This window comes from Mastigoproctus giganteus, chromosome 3 (assembly GCF_048544385.1).
Source record: "Mastigoproctus giganteus isolate SK-2022 chromosome 3, ASM4854438v1, whole genome shotgun sequence".
In the NCBI taxonomy this organism is placed as follows: domain Eukaryota; kingdom Metazoa; phylum Arthropoda; class Arachnida; order Uropygi; family Thelyphonidae; genus Mastigoproctus; species Mastigoproctus giganteus.
In genome coordinates, this window is record NC_143577.1 from 30,386,561 (window position 1) to 30,405,351 (window position 18,791).

The 18,791-nt window shown below is 33.9% G+C and overlaps 2 protein-coding genes across 2 annotated transcripts in view; one reads left to right on the forward strand and one right to left on the reverse strand.

The window, feature by feature from the left end:
• LOC150087839 (alpha-aspartyl dipeptidase) overlaps positions 1-18,703 on the forward strand; it is an 85,181-nt gene extending 66,478 nt beyond the window's left edge. Inside the window, exon 8 of the mRNA XM_090369230.1 lies at positions 18,601-18,703. Coding sequence (XP_090225356.1) covers positions 18,601-18,604 — 4 coding nt within the window. The 3' untranslated portion in view covers positions 18,605-18,703. The remainder of the gene's footprint in view (positions 1-18,600) is intronic.
• The window catches only part of Ass (argininosuccinate synthase), a 73,415-nt gene continuing 62,626 nt past the window's right edge, over positions 8,003-18,791 (reverse strand). The window contains exons 12-14 of the mRNA XM_090369227.1: positions 16,965-17,121; positions 9,914-9,979; positions 8,003-8,042 (exon numbers count right to left, since the gene is read on the reverse strand). Of these exons, the coding sequence (XP_090225353.1) occupies positions 8,003-8,042; positions 9,914-9,979; positions 16,965-17,121 (263 nt within the window). The remainder of the gene's footprint in view (positions 8,043-9,913; positions 9,980-16,964; positions 17,122-18,791) is intronic.

Here is an 18,791-nt window from a genome sequence, read left to right on the forward strand (position 1 = left end):
CCTGTCGCACAGTGACCTGCCGTTGAGCCCATATGACATGCTGCAACCTCCACTCACCATGAACATCCTACAGTTCTGTCAGCAGGAGGTGGTTTTTCCTGTTCAACACCATCCTTTGTACATGTTAACCACAGTGGGCTGTGAGCAACCAACAAGAAGTGCTATTTCTGATATGGAAGCACCTGATGCACAAGCTTCCACAACCATGCCCTTTTGAAACTCTGATATCTTTACTATGTCCCATAACTGCTACTTTATCACTTTGATCTGTATGACCAGATGCAAATTACCACTGCTCTAGTGTATGAAGCTGTTCAGCTTTTTATACTGCAAGCTTTGCAGCTTAGTCTATTATGGATGCAGTGATTTTTTTATATTTTCATAAAAACATAGCTCTAGTATATACAGCTAAAAAGATTAAATGGGAATAATATAAATCCTTACACAACCATTTGTTTCCATTAACTGGTATCTGGGATAATAGTACTGTCAAGACTAAAAGAATACTCACATATAAATATTGATGCAAAAAATTTTAGCTCATCATCTATATTCTTTCTTTTTTGTTACTGACTTCATCATTTTAATGGTTACCTACTTTGATCTATGCCTGGAACAATAATGCTTTAAAGATATAATAAGACATTGGCTTCTGGAATTACTTCTCTGAAGAGTTACCAATCAGCATTTGCTTTCATTAGATTCAATCAGTGATTTTATTTTCACAAAAATAAAATTAAAATTAACCATTACATACATGCAGTGTTAGCAGAACAAATGTTGTAATTGAACAGAATTAAAAATAATATATAAAGCCATCACAATTTTCCTTGCAAAAATTAAAACTCTTCTGTTTACCCTTAAAAACAGTTATATATCTATATAGATATATCACTGTATGCACTTCCTTCTCTAACAATGTCATTCGGTATTCAATATTCAGTTACAAATAACAAATTAGAAAAAAGAATATATTTGACCTGCAAAATAGTACAGGTAGACCATCACTAATCTGGCAGCATTGGGACCTGTGGGGTGCCAGATCACCAGTGGTTATTTTAGCACATACAGTTTACCCAACAGCTAACCACCTCATCCCACGTTTAAAACGTTGACTGCCAAGCTAGTTTAGCATTACTAATCAAAATAATTTGATTAGTAATGCTAAAATAAATATTGTAATGTCAGTGTTGTCTTGTTTTTGCTTAAAATATCAGAAAAAAAAAAAAAAAAGTATTTTTTTTTTTATTTCGCATATATGTGGCCGACACGTGGCCCGGTAGGTTAAATCTTGAGAAGCTGTGTCGGCCACATACGTGTGACGCTATTACGGCATACATATGAAGGTTGTTTGTGATTAGTTTATTGCATGTGCGGTGAGCACTGCAATAAAACTAATTGTGATAAATTAAACTCAAACATCGCAATAAATTTGTTTGTGTTGTTAGAGAATTTGTGAAAACAAGTGCGTCAGCGCGCTGTATTATCCATCATATTGTGTTGTGTTTTTCCACAAGTTTGTACAAGTGCGTTGTAAAAAAAAAAAAAAATCTAAAAAGGAATGGCTAAAATAAAATTACTAAAATAAAGAGGAACTGAGAGAAATTGCTGGAATTTACAATTAAGCAGAGTTAAACTTCTAACAGGCACACAGCTGTTGAGTTTTTTCAGAAGTTCAACTTTATCTGACTTCCTTTATGCATTGGAACCATGGCTGGGGCTAAATGTGAGCAGGTTATAATAATAAATGCAGAAAAACAAGTGGGAATGGCTTGCCAGTGTTTACGAGTTTGTACCATCAGCTAATGCTGCAACCAACGCCACCAAAACAGTAGTGGCAGGTCAGTGCACTGACCCAGGAAATTTGAAATTATGTCTGAATTAGCGGTGGCCAGATTAGTGATGGTTGATCTGTATGTTTAAAAAGTGATTATATTTTCTGAGAAAATCTTTTCTAATGTTCTTTTCTCAGAAAATACAATCACTACTAAGGACATGGTACTACACCTTACAGGTGTAAACTTTCGTTTTTTTTTAAGTGAAACTTCTTTAGGCATGCTCCAGGCAGTTTTCAGATGGGAGTAACTTGCGTTCGTGGATTGACAAAAAACGTATTGAAAATGAGACCATTGCCATAAGTACAGTAGAATGTCGGTTATCGGGAAAGTCAGTTATCCAGAATAATTTGAAATACTGGTTTTCCTTCTTTTTCTTTATATTAATGGTAGTATTTGAGACAAATATGTATTATATTACGAGAGTATTTCTGGCTGTTTTTTCACATCGTATATCTGGTGAAATGTTGGATTAGGACTAATGGGCTTTCTCAGAAACCATGAATGTTGGAGTTTTTTCATTCGCTTCCATGAACCCAATTTTCCATGACATATTTTGTTCTCTTCATTTCATATTATGTTTAATTTATTTCCAGATTTGGTAAGAATCAGCCCGAAACTGTGAGATTTATTATTTTTCTCGGTAAAATGTCAAGGAAGAGAAACAGCACTGAAATGGGCAGAAAACCAGGAAGAATACAATATAATCAAATTGATATATTAAAGAACTTGAGCAATTTAGAAGCAAAAAAAAAAAAAAAAAAGTCACAACAAATGAAACAAAAATGATCGAACATTATTTTAAAAAATTACTTTAATTTTTTTCCACATAAAATTCGCAGTAAAATACTATCTGAATATACATACATATGTAAATATGCAATTTTTTATGTATAAGTTATTATTATTTTTTTAAATTAAATAATTTCATTTTTTTTCACACTATTTAAAGTTTTTCTTTTACCTTAATACATTATAACAGAATTTAGTTAATTTTACTTTACGTTCAATTATCCGGAAAATTTTGCTATCCGGAAGAGATCTGACATTAATTATTCCAGATAACTGACACTCTACTGTAAATGCATTACAGGCATTCCAGACATCCAACTGTCATAATAGGCTAAATGCCCCGGTTTTCGTGTGATCACCGAAGTTAAGGCAACTACACAGGGAATACCCAATATAGTTGCCTTCTTTCTTTTTTTTCTTTTGTTTACCTGTGGAAAATATTCTTCCGATTTTCACATATCTTTTAATTTTGTTAATTGGTAAGGTAATAAAGTGTAAATCTGTGCTTTATATCTTTACTTTTATAGCCTGTGGATAATATTCCACCTGTTTTTGCTTATTAGAATCACCATTAATAGAATTAAAATTCAATTCGTAAACATGATCACAATGACTAGCACTTACTACATATCATATAGTAAATGGTATTTTGTTATGGAATGTTCATCATAAAGTGATTTGATCATACAGTAAACAAATCATAAAGCAGGGGGTCTACTGTAGTGAGTGTTGTAAGGCATATAGCGGATGTACATGTGCAATGCATCCATGGATTGACAAAAATTGCCAAGAAAATGCGACACAAAATTATTCATCCCCCACCACTGTACCACTCCGTACCAGGCATAAGCGATGCACAACCCACCCAGTACTCCTACTGATTGCATCATGCTATTTCTTTCATCATTCTCCACCATATTTAATAAAACATTTTGATGGAAAAAATATATAATTCAACATGTCTGGATGGGATATATAATTCAACATGGGTGGATGGGATCTATCCAGTTATATTAAAGGAGGCAGCAAAGGAAGTAAGCAAACCCCTAGTCATAATTATGAGAGCTTCTTTGGACTCAGGGGAGATACCCATAGACTGGAGATGTGCAAATGTAACCCCAATTCACAAAGGAGGATCAAAGGCTGACCCAAGTAATTATAGACCTGTTAGTTTAACTTCTGTTCCAGGTAAATTAATGGAGGCACTGGTTAAAGAAGCACTGCAGGATCATCTAGACAAGAATTCAGTTATAGCTCAGACGCAGCATGGTTTTGTTAAGGGCAGGTCTTGCCTGACCAATTTGATTGGATACTATGATGTAGTCACAAAAGAACTGGATGCAGGGAATAACTTTGATATTATATATTTGGATCTTAGAAAGGCTTTTGATACTGTTGCACATGGAAGACTGCTCCACAAATTGGAGCAGTGTAGCATTGGAGGCAAATTGCTGCTATGGATAAGGGGATGGTTGAGTGGCAGAAGACAGAGAGTGGTAATCAATGGACACTGCTCAACGTGGACTAATGTTATTAGTGGAGTTCCTCAGGGTTCAGTGTTGGGTCCGTTGTTGTTTTCGGTGTTTATGAATGATATTGATGATGGGATATCAAGTTTAATGTCCAAGTTTGCAGATGATACAAAGGTTGGCAGGGTTGTTAAGGACACTACTGATGCTATGCTGCTGCAACAGGATCTGGAAAGGTTGAACAGATGGGCTGAGAGGTGGCAAATGAAGTTTAACATTGACAAATGTAAAGTACTACATATGGGAAACAGTAACCCCAGAGCAACGTATCAACTCTGCGGTACTACACTGACAGTGGTGGAGAATGAAAAGGACCTGGGGTAATTGTGCAGGCAGATATGAAGTTCTCTGAGCAGTGCAGACGAGCTGCAAGAGTAGCTCATGGTGTCTTGTCAATGATATACAGGAATTTTTCTAGCAAGGATAAGGAGGTGATTATTCCCTTGTATAAGGCAATGGTTAGGCCACATCTTGAGTACTGTATACAGGTCTGGAGGCCTCATTTCAAGAAGGATGTAGAGCTGCTGGAACGGGTACAGAGAAGGGCAACAAGATTATTGAATGGAACAAAGGGTTGCTCTTACGAAGAAAGGCTTAAGTTTTGCAAATTACAGAGTCTGGAGACTAGGCACCGGCGAGGTGATCTGATAGAGGTGTATAAGGCTTTGAATGGTTTGAGCATGCTCAATGCCAATGGGATTCTTCATCTTGCTCAGAATAATCACCTCAGAGGGCATAAATTCAAATTGAGGAAGGACGAATGTCGGATAGATGTGCGGAAATTTGCCTTTGGCCAGCGGTTGGTTGTTTGGTGGAACCGACTTCCATCACTTGTTGTTGAAGTTGATAGCCTAAACAAATTTAAAGCTCAACTGGACAGGTATTTCGAACGAACGGAGGGGTGAAATGGGAGTGGTGTGTTTTTTTTTTTTTTTTTTGGCTGATGCTGAATAAGCTTGCTTTCTTGCATCATATGCCTCTACTAATGCTAATGCTAATGTCGAAGACTGTTGAGCGCTGTAAGGTGTATAGAGCATGCATACATGCAATGCAACCACCGAAACGACCTCCATTGAGTATAAACAGAGATCTAAGCTATTTTGACAGTGGAAGAAATTACAGCATGCAGTGGAGTTGAACAAAGAAGCCGGAGGAGGTCTATCTACATCTTCAGAGCCTTATATCTCCCCAGAAATGTTCAAGGTGAATTTGGAAGAAGGAGTCATGGAAGTTGATATTGCAAATGAAAACGATGAAGAGTCCTCGAAGCCCAGCCATAAACAAAAAGCAAAGAAGCCAAAACCGACTGCCAGAAGTACTCCATCAAATCGTTCAACATGTAGCAGGTGTAAGCAACAGGATTTTAAGAAACACCAAAGCATCCACGCACAGTTTAAACATACATTCTTGAATAATGATTTTGGTTCAGTCTCTTCCATGTGCAGTCAGCTTTGGTTCAATAGAGATATGAAGATTTTAGCGGCTCGAGATCATGCTCTTCTTCAAACAGCATTTCCAAAAGTAAAATGTCGACTTGTAACAGCTGTCGTGACTCTCTCAAGAACAAAGTGATTCCGGCTCTATCGAAGTCAAATGGTTTTAAATATCATCCGATGCGACAGCACTTGCAGAAACTGGATTTGGTAAAAGAATGTCTCATATCTCCGAGGCTCTCATTCATGCAGATTCATCGCCTGCGGCATTCTTACAGTCAATATGGGATCCTTGGTCAAGTGATAAATGTTCGCCTAAAGATGTTTTACTTAACTTTCGCTATGCGTGCTCTGCTCACACACAATTTTTTTTTAATTCTGCTTGGTATATACCACTATTTCATCTCTTCTTAATGGATTTCAGTACTTATTATATGCATTTTTTAGTTTATATAAAAAATTAAACATTTAAAAAATGCTGTGTTTAAATCTTTTATTTTCAGAAAAAATTATTAATTCTGCTGAAAATTAAAAAAATTATAAATAAATAAATATATATATATATAGGTGTAAAGGTATTTCTGTTTAGTGGATCAGGAGAACAATATATATATATTAGGCACTATTATTCACTTCCATATTCAATTTTTTTTTAAAATTTATTTCAAATTTTGCATGCTGTGCAGCACAAAATTTGAAATTTAAAATTGAATATCACCTCTTCATGTTTATTATTCAAATGTAATAAACATTTCAAATTTATCTTTCAATGGTTCTAACATTTGTAGCAAGCTACAACTGCTAGAATGGTTCATCTGGTTGTTAGAACTACTGATAATCGTTAAATCATGTTGGAAAATTTTATAAATAACTTGAATAGAAACAAACTCAATTCCAAGTTTTGTAGCAGTCAGGTTCCCAAGCAAACATTACTCTTGAGTAAAAAGTAGATCAACCATGGTGGGACTGTATTTGCTGAGTGCATTTACACTAGCAACCCTGGGAAAATGATAAAAAAAAAAAAATGAAAACTACGCCAAGTAAAAATTTTTGTCTACATTTGGAAAGGTACAGAAAATCACAATTTTTATCTTCAATTAACAGGGGGTCATTATTTTTGAGCTACACTCACATCTGTAATGTGAGTGTAGCTCAAATTACAGATTATTGATAAACTGATACACTCTAATAACACCTTATTTCTGTTCAGTGGATCAGGAGAATTAAGAATGGCACAATTACAAGACATACAAATGTGACTTGATTTAGTTAAATATTTACCATTAAAATTTTTTTGGAGATAAAGCAAGAACTTAATTGAACTTCGACTCTAGAACAGAAAAAGCAATTTGTGAACCTTTCAGTACCCTTCAACTTGTCAGCACTAATCAAGAGATCAATCTTGGATATTTGAGAAATTCACTTACAGTGCAGAGTCATTAACCAAATTCATATCAGAATTAAAACATTTTTTGTCATCTTATGTATCATCAAACCTTACAGTTTCAAAAAAAATATTCACAATGAAGAACAAGCCAACGTAGCAGGCTTACAGGGAGTTCCCATCGTATTGAATGCAACTGTGCTAGTTTTTATTTAATTGCAACTTGGAACAAATTTTTAATAGATGCCTCAATAATATATTATATCCAAGTTATAGTTGCTTTATTGTGTTCATCCAGTTGATAAAAAAAAAAAACCTTCCCACTAAGGCTTCTCATTTGCAACCTATTTCTCTTGCTTCATTTTATTCTTTCTTTAAATTATGAAAACTGTATACCTGTATTAATTGCAGGTATTATTATAAATATATATATATACATGTACACACACTTACAATAATACTTGCAATCTTTCCAACTATAAAAAATCCACTCTGGATGGGGAAATAGCAGAATTCATACTGGCAGTCATTAATCAGAAGAATGAAGCAAGATCTCTTTTTGTAACCACGATAAAATAAATCAAATTTGCTAAGAACAAGTGAGATCAGAAGGCTGAGCAAGTTCCAGAATATTTACATCATAAACAAAAAAAAAAAAAAAAAAAACATTGCTACTGCTCAGTGACTGCTTCTGTAGCTGGTGTATCAGTTTTGAAGCCACTGAAAATCCAAGTTACCAAAATAATCAACTCAGGAACTGAAAACTGCAAATGAGCAACCCAGGAGATTGGGTTGATAAGATTGGGATAACCATGCTATAGTCATGCATCTTATATAGCTCAAAATAGTTAACTGAATCTCCTTATAGAGATTTTTTATACTGTTAATTTGTAAGAATGTGTTAATATTTGCAAAAACATTTATAGTATCTCAAAAATTTTTTTTTTAATTTGTTTTATTTTTACATAATAAATGCAAAGGCAATTTCTTGTGTTTGAGATCACATTTACTTATTTTTATACATTTCTTTTAATTCTTCTTTCTCTTGACTCTTTGATATTCTTTCAATCTGAAATTTAATAAAATAAAATTTAATGGCATCATCATCATTTCCCAAGTATTGCTCTGAGGATCCCATGGAGTTTGTGCAATATTCCTTTGGTGAAAGCAATATCCCCCCCCCCCTTTTTTTTTAAAAAAAGATTTCATTCTCAATTGGCCAAAGCTGTATGCTTTATTTCATAATTTATACTTGTATTACATCTGTATACAACTGAACACTCTCATCTGTTATATAACAATACATTTTCATTTAATCAGATATTAATCTTATAGGTTTGGAGGAAGGAATATCAACAGTACACTTGTTTATACTAGGGATCCACAGTTACAAAAACATTGGGAAATATTAAATTTATTTGCAAAATACTGTCAATTCAGATTTGAAATTATGAAAATTAGGAAATCCTAAATTCTATCCATAATATTTTCAGTAAAGTTAAAGCAAAATTATTTAATTATTGTTAATATTTTTTTTTTGAAATATCAATGTGATTATCCCAGTATTATATTTTTACCCCTAGAATATATACTAGAATTTTTTGCATATACTTTTGGAATAGCCTATATATAAAGACACGAACTATTTCTGACCACTTGTGTTTTTCTGGCCAGTAGATTTTAAATTGCAGTGAATGAATATTGCAATGGTCTTGGCATTCACAACCGAGCAAACTCCTATATGCAGAGTTATCTAAATAGTGCACTACTTCTTTAAAATAAATAAAAGGTGACTGAAAGACTAATCTGCCATGAAATCTGCTGGGCCAAAAAAAAAAACACCATTAACTGGACCATATAACTTTTTGCTATATTAAATTCAGGGATGGAAATGACTTTTCAGAACTAGGCGGATTCTATTTATGTAATCCTAGGAAGATAGACCCAACTCCAACATCAGTAAAGGTAGTTACAACAGCCCTGGAGCTAGTGGGTGGGGGGGAATGACAATGCATCCACCCACATCCACTTTCATTTCCAGCACCGAATAAATATCAAAAATTGTTTCTCATTTCCTCATAAACTTAAAATTTAAATAGAAATATTTATTGCCCATGCTATGATAATGATATGACATTATCTATTTATATTATTTAAAGCATGAATGAGGAATTTTTTTTTTTTTTTTTCGTTTCTTCGAAGATAGATAAGGCAAGGCCTCTTTTTGGAACCATGATAAAATAAATCAAATTCACTAAGAGTACATGTGATCAGAAGATTGAATAGATTCCAGAATAGCTACAGCATTAAGTAAAAAAAAAACAAAGAAAACATTTCAAAAATTCCCCTTCTTGTAGTTACAAGGAAGTACTAAATTAATCTGTTACTGATTGCATTGGGGGGATGGTCTTGTTGATCACCTATTTTTTTTTTTTTGTCTATTACTATTTCACTCTGACTTCCTTCAAAAACTATTTGTTCACTCTGGAGTAATCTCACAGTGCTTTCCAAAGTGATTTTTTCTACAGTTTCTTTATTAAAAATTTGAGAAGTCTCTTCCATTGAATAAAGCAAAAATGTGCTAAAAAGTTGATAATCTTTTGTTCGTGATTTTATACAAAATTTTGCTTGAAATAGTAATAGTAAATGTTTGCTGACAACTATAGATTGCACTGTCCATTATTCCTTTAGTTTAAGTGAGTTTTATATATAATGTTATATTTAAACAGAACACTTTTCACTTGAAGACCAATATGCCATACAATTATCACTTTTGTGTGAACATTAATTTCATTTGTAAATTAATTTTTTTTTCTCCCACTTATCAGCATTGTTACTAATCACTTTCTAAAATACTGCCATATAATGGCAGGTGAATTAAAAAAATATATTTAATTTCTTATTTTTAAATTAATAAGAAATATATCAAAATATATTTACCTGACAGCACTAATTTTAATAAATCCATCTGCATCATATGGTGTATAATTACCTTGTACATCCATACTATTAATAGTAAAGAAAAGAGTTCAATTAGTATCATTAAGGAATACATGAAAGACATGTTGGAATAAATAATTTTAATTATATTAAAATTATTTATTCTGACTGAACTGTTAATTTTTAACAAAACTGTCTAATGGTCAATTCAGAATACTGTACTTATCCTAAACCAATTATCCTTGGTTTAGGATAAGTATAGTAAACCTAATTTTGGTATGCCAGTATGCCATACAAAAATTAAATCAGAATTTCATTTAAGCAATGCACTATTTAAACATATGCATAGTTTTTGTTCAGGAAGAATTTATTACAAATGCAACTTTTATCATAAACAAATCTCAGTTATGTGCAAATCATCAATTACAAACACCACCAATTCAACATCGACACCATGACATACAGTAATTTTTCTCTAGTTATTGAGCTATGCAGAACTGGATAGCAACATTTAAATGTTCCAAAACATGAAAGGTTATTAGTATTAGTAGTAGCAAATGATGTAAGAAATCAAGCTTATACAGCATCAGCAGAAAAAAAAAAAAAAAAAAACCTTTCCCACTTCACCTATCCATTCCCTCCAACAGTTTGTCTAGTTCTTCCTTGAATTCATTCAAGCTATCCACTTCCATAACAACGGATGGAAGCTTGTTTCAACAATCAACCACCTGTTGGCTGAAGGCAAACTTCTACACATCCACTGTGCAACCGTCCTTCCTCAATTTGAATCTATGTCCCCTCATGTGTGTAGTCTGAACAAGAAAAAGAATTCCATCAGCACTGAGCTTGCTCAATCTATTCAAAGCCTTAAACACCTCAATCAGATCTCCTCGCAGGTGCCTAGTCTCCAGATGCTGTAATTTGCAGAACAGAAGCCTTTCTTGGTAAGAGCATCCCTTTGCTCCCCTCACCAATCTCGTTGCCCTTCTCTGTACCTGCTCCAGCAGCTCTACATCCTTCCTAAAATGAAGCCTCCAAACCTGTATGCAGTACTCAAGATGTGGCCTGACTGTTGCCTTGTACAATGAAATAATCATCTCCTCATCCCTGCTACTAGCAGGGATGAGGAGGTGATTACTGTATGTGAAATTACTGTATATCATTGACAAAAGCCCATGTGCTGTCCTGGCAGCTTGTCTACACTGTATTGGAAAACATAAAATGCATATCAAGAAAGAGGTTGATGGTTGAAAATAAACTTAATGAAAGTGAACTTCTGATGATCCAAAAAGGACGACTCTGTTGTTGTATGCAGATGGATAATCACAATAAAAAGAGCACTTCACTTATGTAGGATGATGATAAATAATAGAAATTTAATCATTTACATGATGCAGGCTGTGTTATGTTTATAACCATATCTTGGGTACTTCATTAAGAAGCTAAAATAAAGTACTAAATTTGTATGCCATACCAACTGGATTTGAGCATAGCCATTCAAAATGTGGAAACTTAGGGTGGGCAACTGAATCTCACATCTTTTACAACTTTTTTATTTTTTCTTAATATAACTCTCTCAAACATATTTACAATATGATGGTTCATAATTTTCACACATACAAACCAATACATTTCAGGCATACATGGACTTCGAAAATACTTCTTTGTACCAAATTTTTCATCAGTACTATTTCACTAAAAGGAGATTTACTAGCATTATTAATAATGGAAATCAGCCAGGAATCTGGAAATATTTTCATTAAAGTGAAATAATCATTCAAATGGTATTCATTGTAATAGGATTTACTATACACATTTCAAAAATGAAGTTTTTACAGATGGGGTACCAGAAGTATACCTAATTCTGCCTGGAAGCAAGTGATTTTTTTTTCATTTTCATAACTGAAAGGAAGATGAAAGAGAATATTAGATCTAAAAGTAAATAAGGCAACTAAGGCTGATGGGATTTATCCAATTATATTGAAATAACTTGCAAAAGAGGTAAGCAAATCTTTAGTCATAATTATAACAGCATCCCTGGGGCACCTCCGTAGCCAGGTGTGCAGGAGTGGCAGTGCGTAGCACACGCTTCTTGATTAGACCAGGGTTCGAGCCCATGACCACTAAATACGGAGGATGCAGAAAGGTCAGGGAATGACCACCGCATATCCCCGGAGCAATATGGCTTTAGTTGCTAATGCTCCTAAAAACCAAATAACAACAACAACATAACAGCATCCCTGAATTCAAGGAAGGTTCATACAAACATGTACAAATGTTTCTCCTGTTCACAAAGGAGGATCAAAGGATGAAAAGACTTTAATGCCCTACATTACTGACTAGTTACAAATTTCACTATAGTTAGATGAATGTAATAAAAACATAAAATTATTACTTTTAATGGAGCAGAACAAGTGCAATGCAATTATCTCTGGGAGGAAAAAACACATCACCATGGTTATGTATAATGTACTGTACTGCAAACTTGACTTCTGTGTCAGGGAAAATAAGTCAGTGGTTAAAGAAGTAATGTAGGATTATCTTGACAGGAATGAAGTTATACAAAAATCACAGCACAGATCTGTTAAAGGGAGATCTTATCTGATCAATCCAATTAGATGGATATAAAAAATAATTTTCACACATTATATATTTACGGTGCAGTAGAGCTTTTGATTTGTTTCAAATGAATGACTCCTGTACAAATTGGAGCAGTATGGAATTAAGGGTGAATTACTTCTGCTAATGAAGAGATGAGTGGGTAACAGGTGACATGGTAGTTATTAGTGGCCTCTGCTCTTCACGGAATAATGTTAATGAAGTCCCTCAGGGTTCAGTATTGTGTCCCTTACTGTTTTCAATATTTATTAACAATAATGAAGAGGGCATATCACGTTTGATGTTTAAATTTGCTGATGATACACAGGTTAGCAGGGTGGTTAATGACAGTAATCGGGGTATGCTACTCTAACAAAAACTGGATAAACAGCCCCTTTTCAGCCCATTAGGCAATTGATGTCTAACATTGATAAATGCAAGGTTATGCATGTATTTGAGTAGCATTAATCCCACAATAGCATACCAATTGGGTGATATTACACTCAAGGTAGTGAAGATTTAAAAAACCTAGGGATAATTGGACAGTCTAACATGAAATTCACTGAGCAGTATAGACAGGCTGCTAGGATAGCTCATGGGGTTAATGATACACAGGAATTTTTCCAGCAATGACAAGGAGACAGTCATCTAGTTGTATAAGGCAATAGTTATACTGCATCTTCAGTACTGCAATCAGGTCAGGAAGCCTCATATTAAGAAGGAACTGTTGCAACAGGTGCAGAGATGAGAAATAAAATTAGTCGGGTGAACAAAAAGGTTCTCTTACCAGCAAAGACCAGTTCTGTAAATTGCAACATCTATGGGAAGACCTTAAATGGATTAAGTATACTAAATGCTGATAGCATCCTTACTCTTTCTAGGATGACATACACTTAAGTTGAAAAGGATGATTGCAGGATACATTTGTGAAAATTTGCTGTCATATCCAGAGAGTGGTTGTTGGAACAAACTTCCATCTGGCATTAGTTTCGTATGGAAGTTGTATTTTAAATAAATATAAAGAAGGATTAGATAAATTATTAGAAAGGATGAAAAACTTTTTTTTTGGCTGATGCTTTATAAGCTTGCTACTTTCTTTCCTTATTTTTCTACTACTAATACTAAACAATATGTCAAAATGAGTAATAATATAAACACTTACCAAAGAAAGGGAGAAATTGAGATAAGAAATGAACACATAAAAGAAGGAACGAAAATACCAGTGACATCATCAGAAGGAACTTGCCACTCCATATTCAAAAAAGATTTATTTCTGTAGTTGACTGCACCAATGGGAATGCATCAACTGGTGTCTGTTGACATGTTTCCATTAGTGTAGTCATCTACAGAAATCCAAACTTTTGGAATATTCAATAGTACCAGGTGCCTTCTTATAATGTAATTGCTATTCCCATTAAAGTTGTTATGAATGGTTCCTATTTCAGTAGGGTTATCATTTTTTCCACTTCAGATCCAGGTATAAAATAGCTTCAACTTTAAACAAATACCATTCTATATTTTCAGGGACAGAATTAAACAATAATAATTATTATCAAATAAATGAAATTATTAATATATTTAATTAATTTTAATATTAAGAAAGTGTATTATAAAAATAAATTAAAATAATAATTAAATTATATAGATGGTCTTAATGCTGACAGTAAAACAAATTTGCCTTCACAAGTTGCATTGGCATTACAAAAAGGTTTAATCTGCTAGTTATTCAAAAGATGACACAATGCCTAAATAGCAAATTAACCTTTTAGTGATAAATGTCATCTCTAAAAGGTGCCCTATTAAATCCACCCAATTAAAAAAAGAAAATAAATTGTTTGAAAGCAAAGTAATACCAGAGAAACTCATAAAGGCAAAGTTTTTCTCTGTGGTTCGAGGTAAATTCGAAGCAAATATGGTCATCGTTGACCACTTGGAGAAAGCTGCAAATGCAGACTGCTAACCTGGAAAAAGAATAACTTCAAGTATATGATGATTTGATGGTTCTTGTGAGTCACCTTTCTGGAAATACATTCTGAAAATGAGGGCTGTTCAGGGACAAATAATTTTTGAGAAAATTAGCCAATTCTGACAACTTTTCCAGAATTTATTTTGATAGTACAAAATTTTATATAGGGGTCCTAATGTAGACTGTACTTTTAGGTTTGATGCAGGACCTCAAAACAATGAAAAAAATATATATAAACATATGTTCAATTCTGAATGGTTATGGATCTATGGTTGTTTGAATTTTAAAAATTTACTATTTAAAAAATATTTTTAAACATTTACAAATATTTCAAAAATATTATCAATGGCTTTTACCATTGATTATATCAAAAAAATTAAAAAGTTAAATGTGAATATATGTTAAAAAGTTATCAATGTTAAAATAATCAAAGATAATTAAATAGCAGATAAGAATAAACAGACACATACTTAGTAAAATGTTTATTCACGTTAGGTATGTTTGCTTATTCTTATTTATGTTTTTATTATTTTTAACCATTGAAAATTCCAGAGCCATTTTTTTTTTAAATTCAAACAGCCATAGGTAGTTATTAGTGGCCTTTTTTTCATTGTTTTCAGGTCCTGAATCAATTAAGCACAGCCCACATGTTACAAACACCCTATGTGTGTGCACACGTGTGTGTGTGTGTGTGTGTGTGTGTGTGTGTGTGTGTGTGTGTGTGTGTGTGTGTGTGTGTGTGTGTGTGTGTGTGTGTGTGTGTGTGTGTGTGTTACAGATGCGCTAAATATGATAATGTTAGGTGTAGTGGTCATTGTTAGATGTAATTTCTATGACCAATTTCATATTAATATTTCTCCATCCTGTAAATTCAACACATCACTCTAAACCTAAACCTCTCTTTATCTTTCTTCATTTTATATATATAATAAATAAATAAGATCTTTATTGTACAGCTCACCGGTACACGCAGGTACCACGACCATACAATACCCTTCACGGCACCATGCCAGGGGTTAACAAGCGGCAGAGATAATAAAGGAATTGTAAAGATTAATTATAGGCAAATTATATATAAAAAAAAAAGTACTCATAGCAGATAACATTGACTTGAAAGGAAAACTAATACAAAATAACAAAAATAACAAATTGTGATAACAAAGGATTTTCCTCAAGTCCAGTTTTCTGAGAGTCTCTTGCCCCGCCATAATGATCTGAGATCAGTTGGTAGTTCTGGAGACCACGTGCAGATCTAGGATGATCCGTCTATACTTTTTATCATCTATGATTTTAAATAAGTCAGCATCCAGGGATTGAACCAGATGGAGCTTCTGATAAGGGAGGAACCGATCTTTCAAATGTAGTCTCGAAGGAAGAGCAAGAAGCTTGGGAGTGGAGGGGAGACCTGGTTGGGGAATCTGCCAGCACACGGTGTCCCAAACGTTGGGTGCTGAGACTCTCCCGGCAATCATTTTTACGGTGAAGATGAGTCTTCTCTCGTGCATTAATGCTGAAAACCTGGTTAAATTCAGCGCGTTGGCCATCGGTGTTGTGCGCTGCTGTGGTGGGAGATGACACTTCCAGGTTGCCCACTTCAGGAGCCAGTATTCAGCGGCTTTTAATGGTTTAATTGTGGTGTCTGCAGCTGAGCCCCACAACTCTACTCCATACAGTACACTTCCAAAAATCATCATCCTGATATACATTTCTATCAGGTTTGTGTTGTAAATGTGTAGCAAGTGCTGCTTGGCAACCAACCATTTCTTGCTGAATTTAGCAGAGAGTTCTTCTATATGGTGATGGAATCGTAATTTTCTGTCGAAGATTACACCCAGATCTCTTTGCTTTTCAACGCAGGGGATCAGGACTCTGTCAATCGCAGGCTGAATTATGGGTGGTATGGGTTTAAGTGAGAATACCATGATGGCAGATTTCTCAGGGTTCAATTGCAGGTCAAAATTCGTGAGTTACTGCTGTACTTCTGATAAGGTCTTGTTGATGGTTACTGTGGCATTTTTGGCCTCATCGGTCAAATTTATTTTTGTGAAGATCTTTAAATCATCTGCTGACCAACAAATTATCAAGGCTCTTAATTATTCATTTTAGTTTTTATTACGTCTAAAATGGATCCTATATTGGAAGCATCATTTAGTTTACTTTTTTTTTTATTTTATCATTTCATAAACTGTAGAAATTTAATTTGTTAGTACCCTATATGGTGGATTATTTTAATTCATTTATTTTCCTTTCACTTGACATGGGTTAGCCATAACTTACAATACCTCTCAAAAAAAGTTTTCCTTGGTTTTTTCAGTTAAAAATTTAAGAAATCTCCATTGAATCAAAATAATTTCCATGTGTCTGAATTTTTTGTGGATACTATCAAGTTATGTTTTATTAATTCTAAAAAAGGGTTCATCCTGCAAATTATTCAAATTATGTAGGAGAATGATTATATGAGGCTATTTAAAACATTTTTCAACTTACCTCACAAGCTCTTCGTTATATAAAGAATTGGGTGAAGTACGACCTTGAATATAGGTATTTCCTTTGTACATAAGAATTCTCACTGTGCCATTTACATTTGATTGGCTTTGTTGCAAACATGTTCTAGTAAATTCACATTCTGGACTGTACCATAACCCTATTCATACAAGAGAGTAATTTAAATATAGAATAATTCAAAAATATCTTCACAAATTGGTAATCTCATAACTTTGTGTATTTTGACTTTGATAAAACATACCAATCAGTGCATGAAACCTATTGTCTGGAGGTAAATGTTAGACCTTAATACCCTATATCACTGACTAGTAGTTACAAATTTCACTAGTAGTTAAATGTAATCAAAACATAAAAATGATGACTTTCAATGGAGCAGAACAAGTGAAATGCAATCTTTTTGGGGAGGGGGATTACCTGGTTGTGTATAATGACATCAGAAAACTTTCTTTTACCATAAAAAATTAAAAGTAACCCAGATTGTCAACCAGTACATATACAAACAAAATGGCACATCATCTCATTTCTCTCTTCTTGTCTGTAAATTTTTGGAAACCTTTGACCTCACATGGTTGAATTTTTTTCCAAGGATTGTGCAGATTTTCCAACCATGTGAGCAGGGCCACTCCGTGCGGGTGTGCAGGTTGTGCCTCGCACAAAGGCACCTGATCAGGAGGGGCGCCATTTCATTTCAAGACTATAAATAGTAAATTTTTATACAATGCTCTTATTCATGAAGTAAAACTTTACTACATAGATTGCATGACTTAAAATAAACAGTAAGGTGATAAAAAATTAACAGTAAACTCAACAACCGATTAGCCACCTTCTTTTTACGTACCGCTTCATGAGTGGTGCATCAAAGCAGGTTTGAACATGTTCAGTGCATTGATATCAGCGTGTCGATATGCGATCTGCACACTCTGCATTCTCAGAAACGACTTTTGTTTTGACTATTTTCAGTAATGTTAATAATGCCATGCGCCATGCCACCCCAATGTGTGTAATGCTGAACTGAAATTTTGAATGTAGTTGTGTTGATATAGCCGCATTGTGCAGCTAGCGCCGGACCCGCAACATTGTTGAATGTCTTAACGATGTTTGGGTTATACAGAAGAATGACATAAAGATAATAAAGCTGGCATTGTATGATTATTATTATTATTATTATTATTATTAGCGATGTGGTGCAAGGAAGCCTGAGGCTTATGCTGCAGCAGCCAAAAAAAAAAATTTGATTTACCCTGTGACCCAGAGAGAAAGGGAGAGAGAAGTAGAAGGAAATCGCCAAGAAAGAGAAGAATGATGATATCCAGTTCAGGATCCTGGGTGTGCCAAGCCCATACTCACCAGATGAGCCAAGGCATTCGATAGTTAACCCTATGACTGTTCACTTGTATTTCTTTGGTTCTTCACAATTATACCTATTATTCTTAAATATAAATAAATAAAATAAGTCATCATGTTGAAACAAAGTGCAAGTTACTTCCTGAAATTTATAGAATAAACATTAAGTATGTAAAATTCTATATTTTGTAAAAAAAGATATTTTTTGTTGCAAAAATGATGTATTTTGTGAAAAAAGAAAATATTTTGTTGAAAAAAAAATGTTTTTTCTTAGATAATATGTAATTTAAACCCTAGATGTCGGAAAAAACATCAAAGAAGTTATCTGGAGCTCAAAACAGAAAAAGAATATTACAACGAGAACAAATCGAACATAAATTAGCTGGATCACCGAACAAATTTCTGACTTCAGTACCACCAACAGCAACTGTTAAGAAACAAAGAATGGAAAGTTTTGACGAAGCA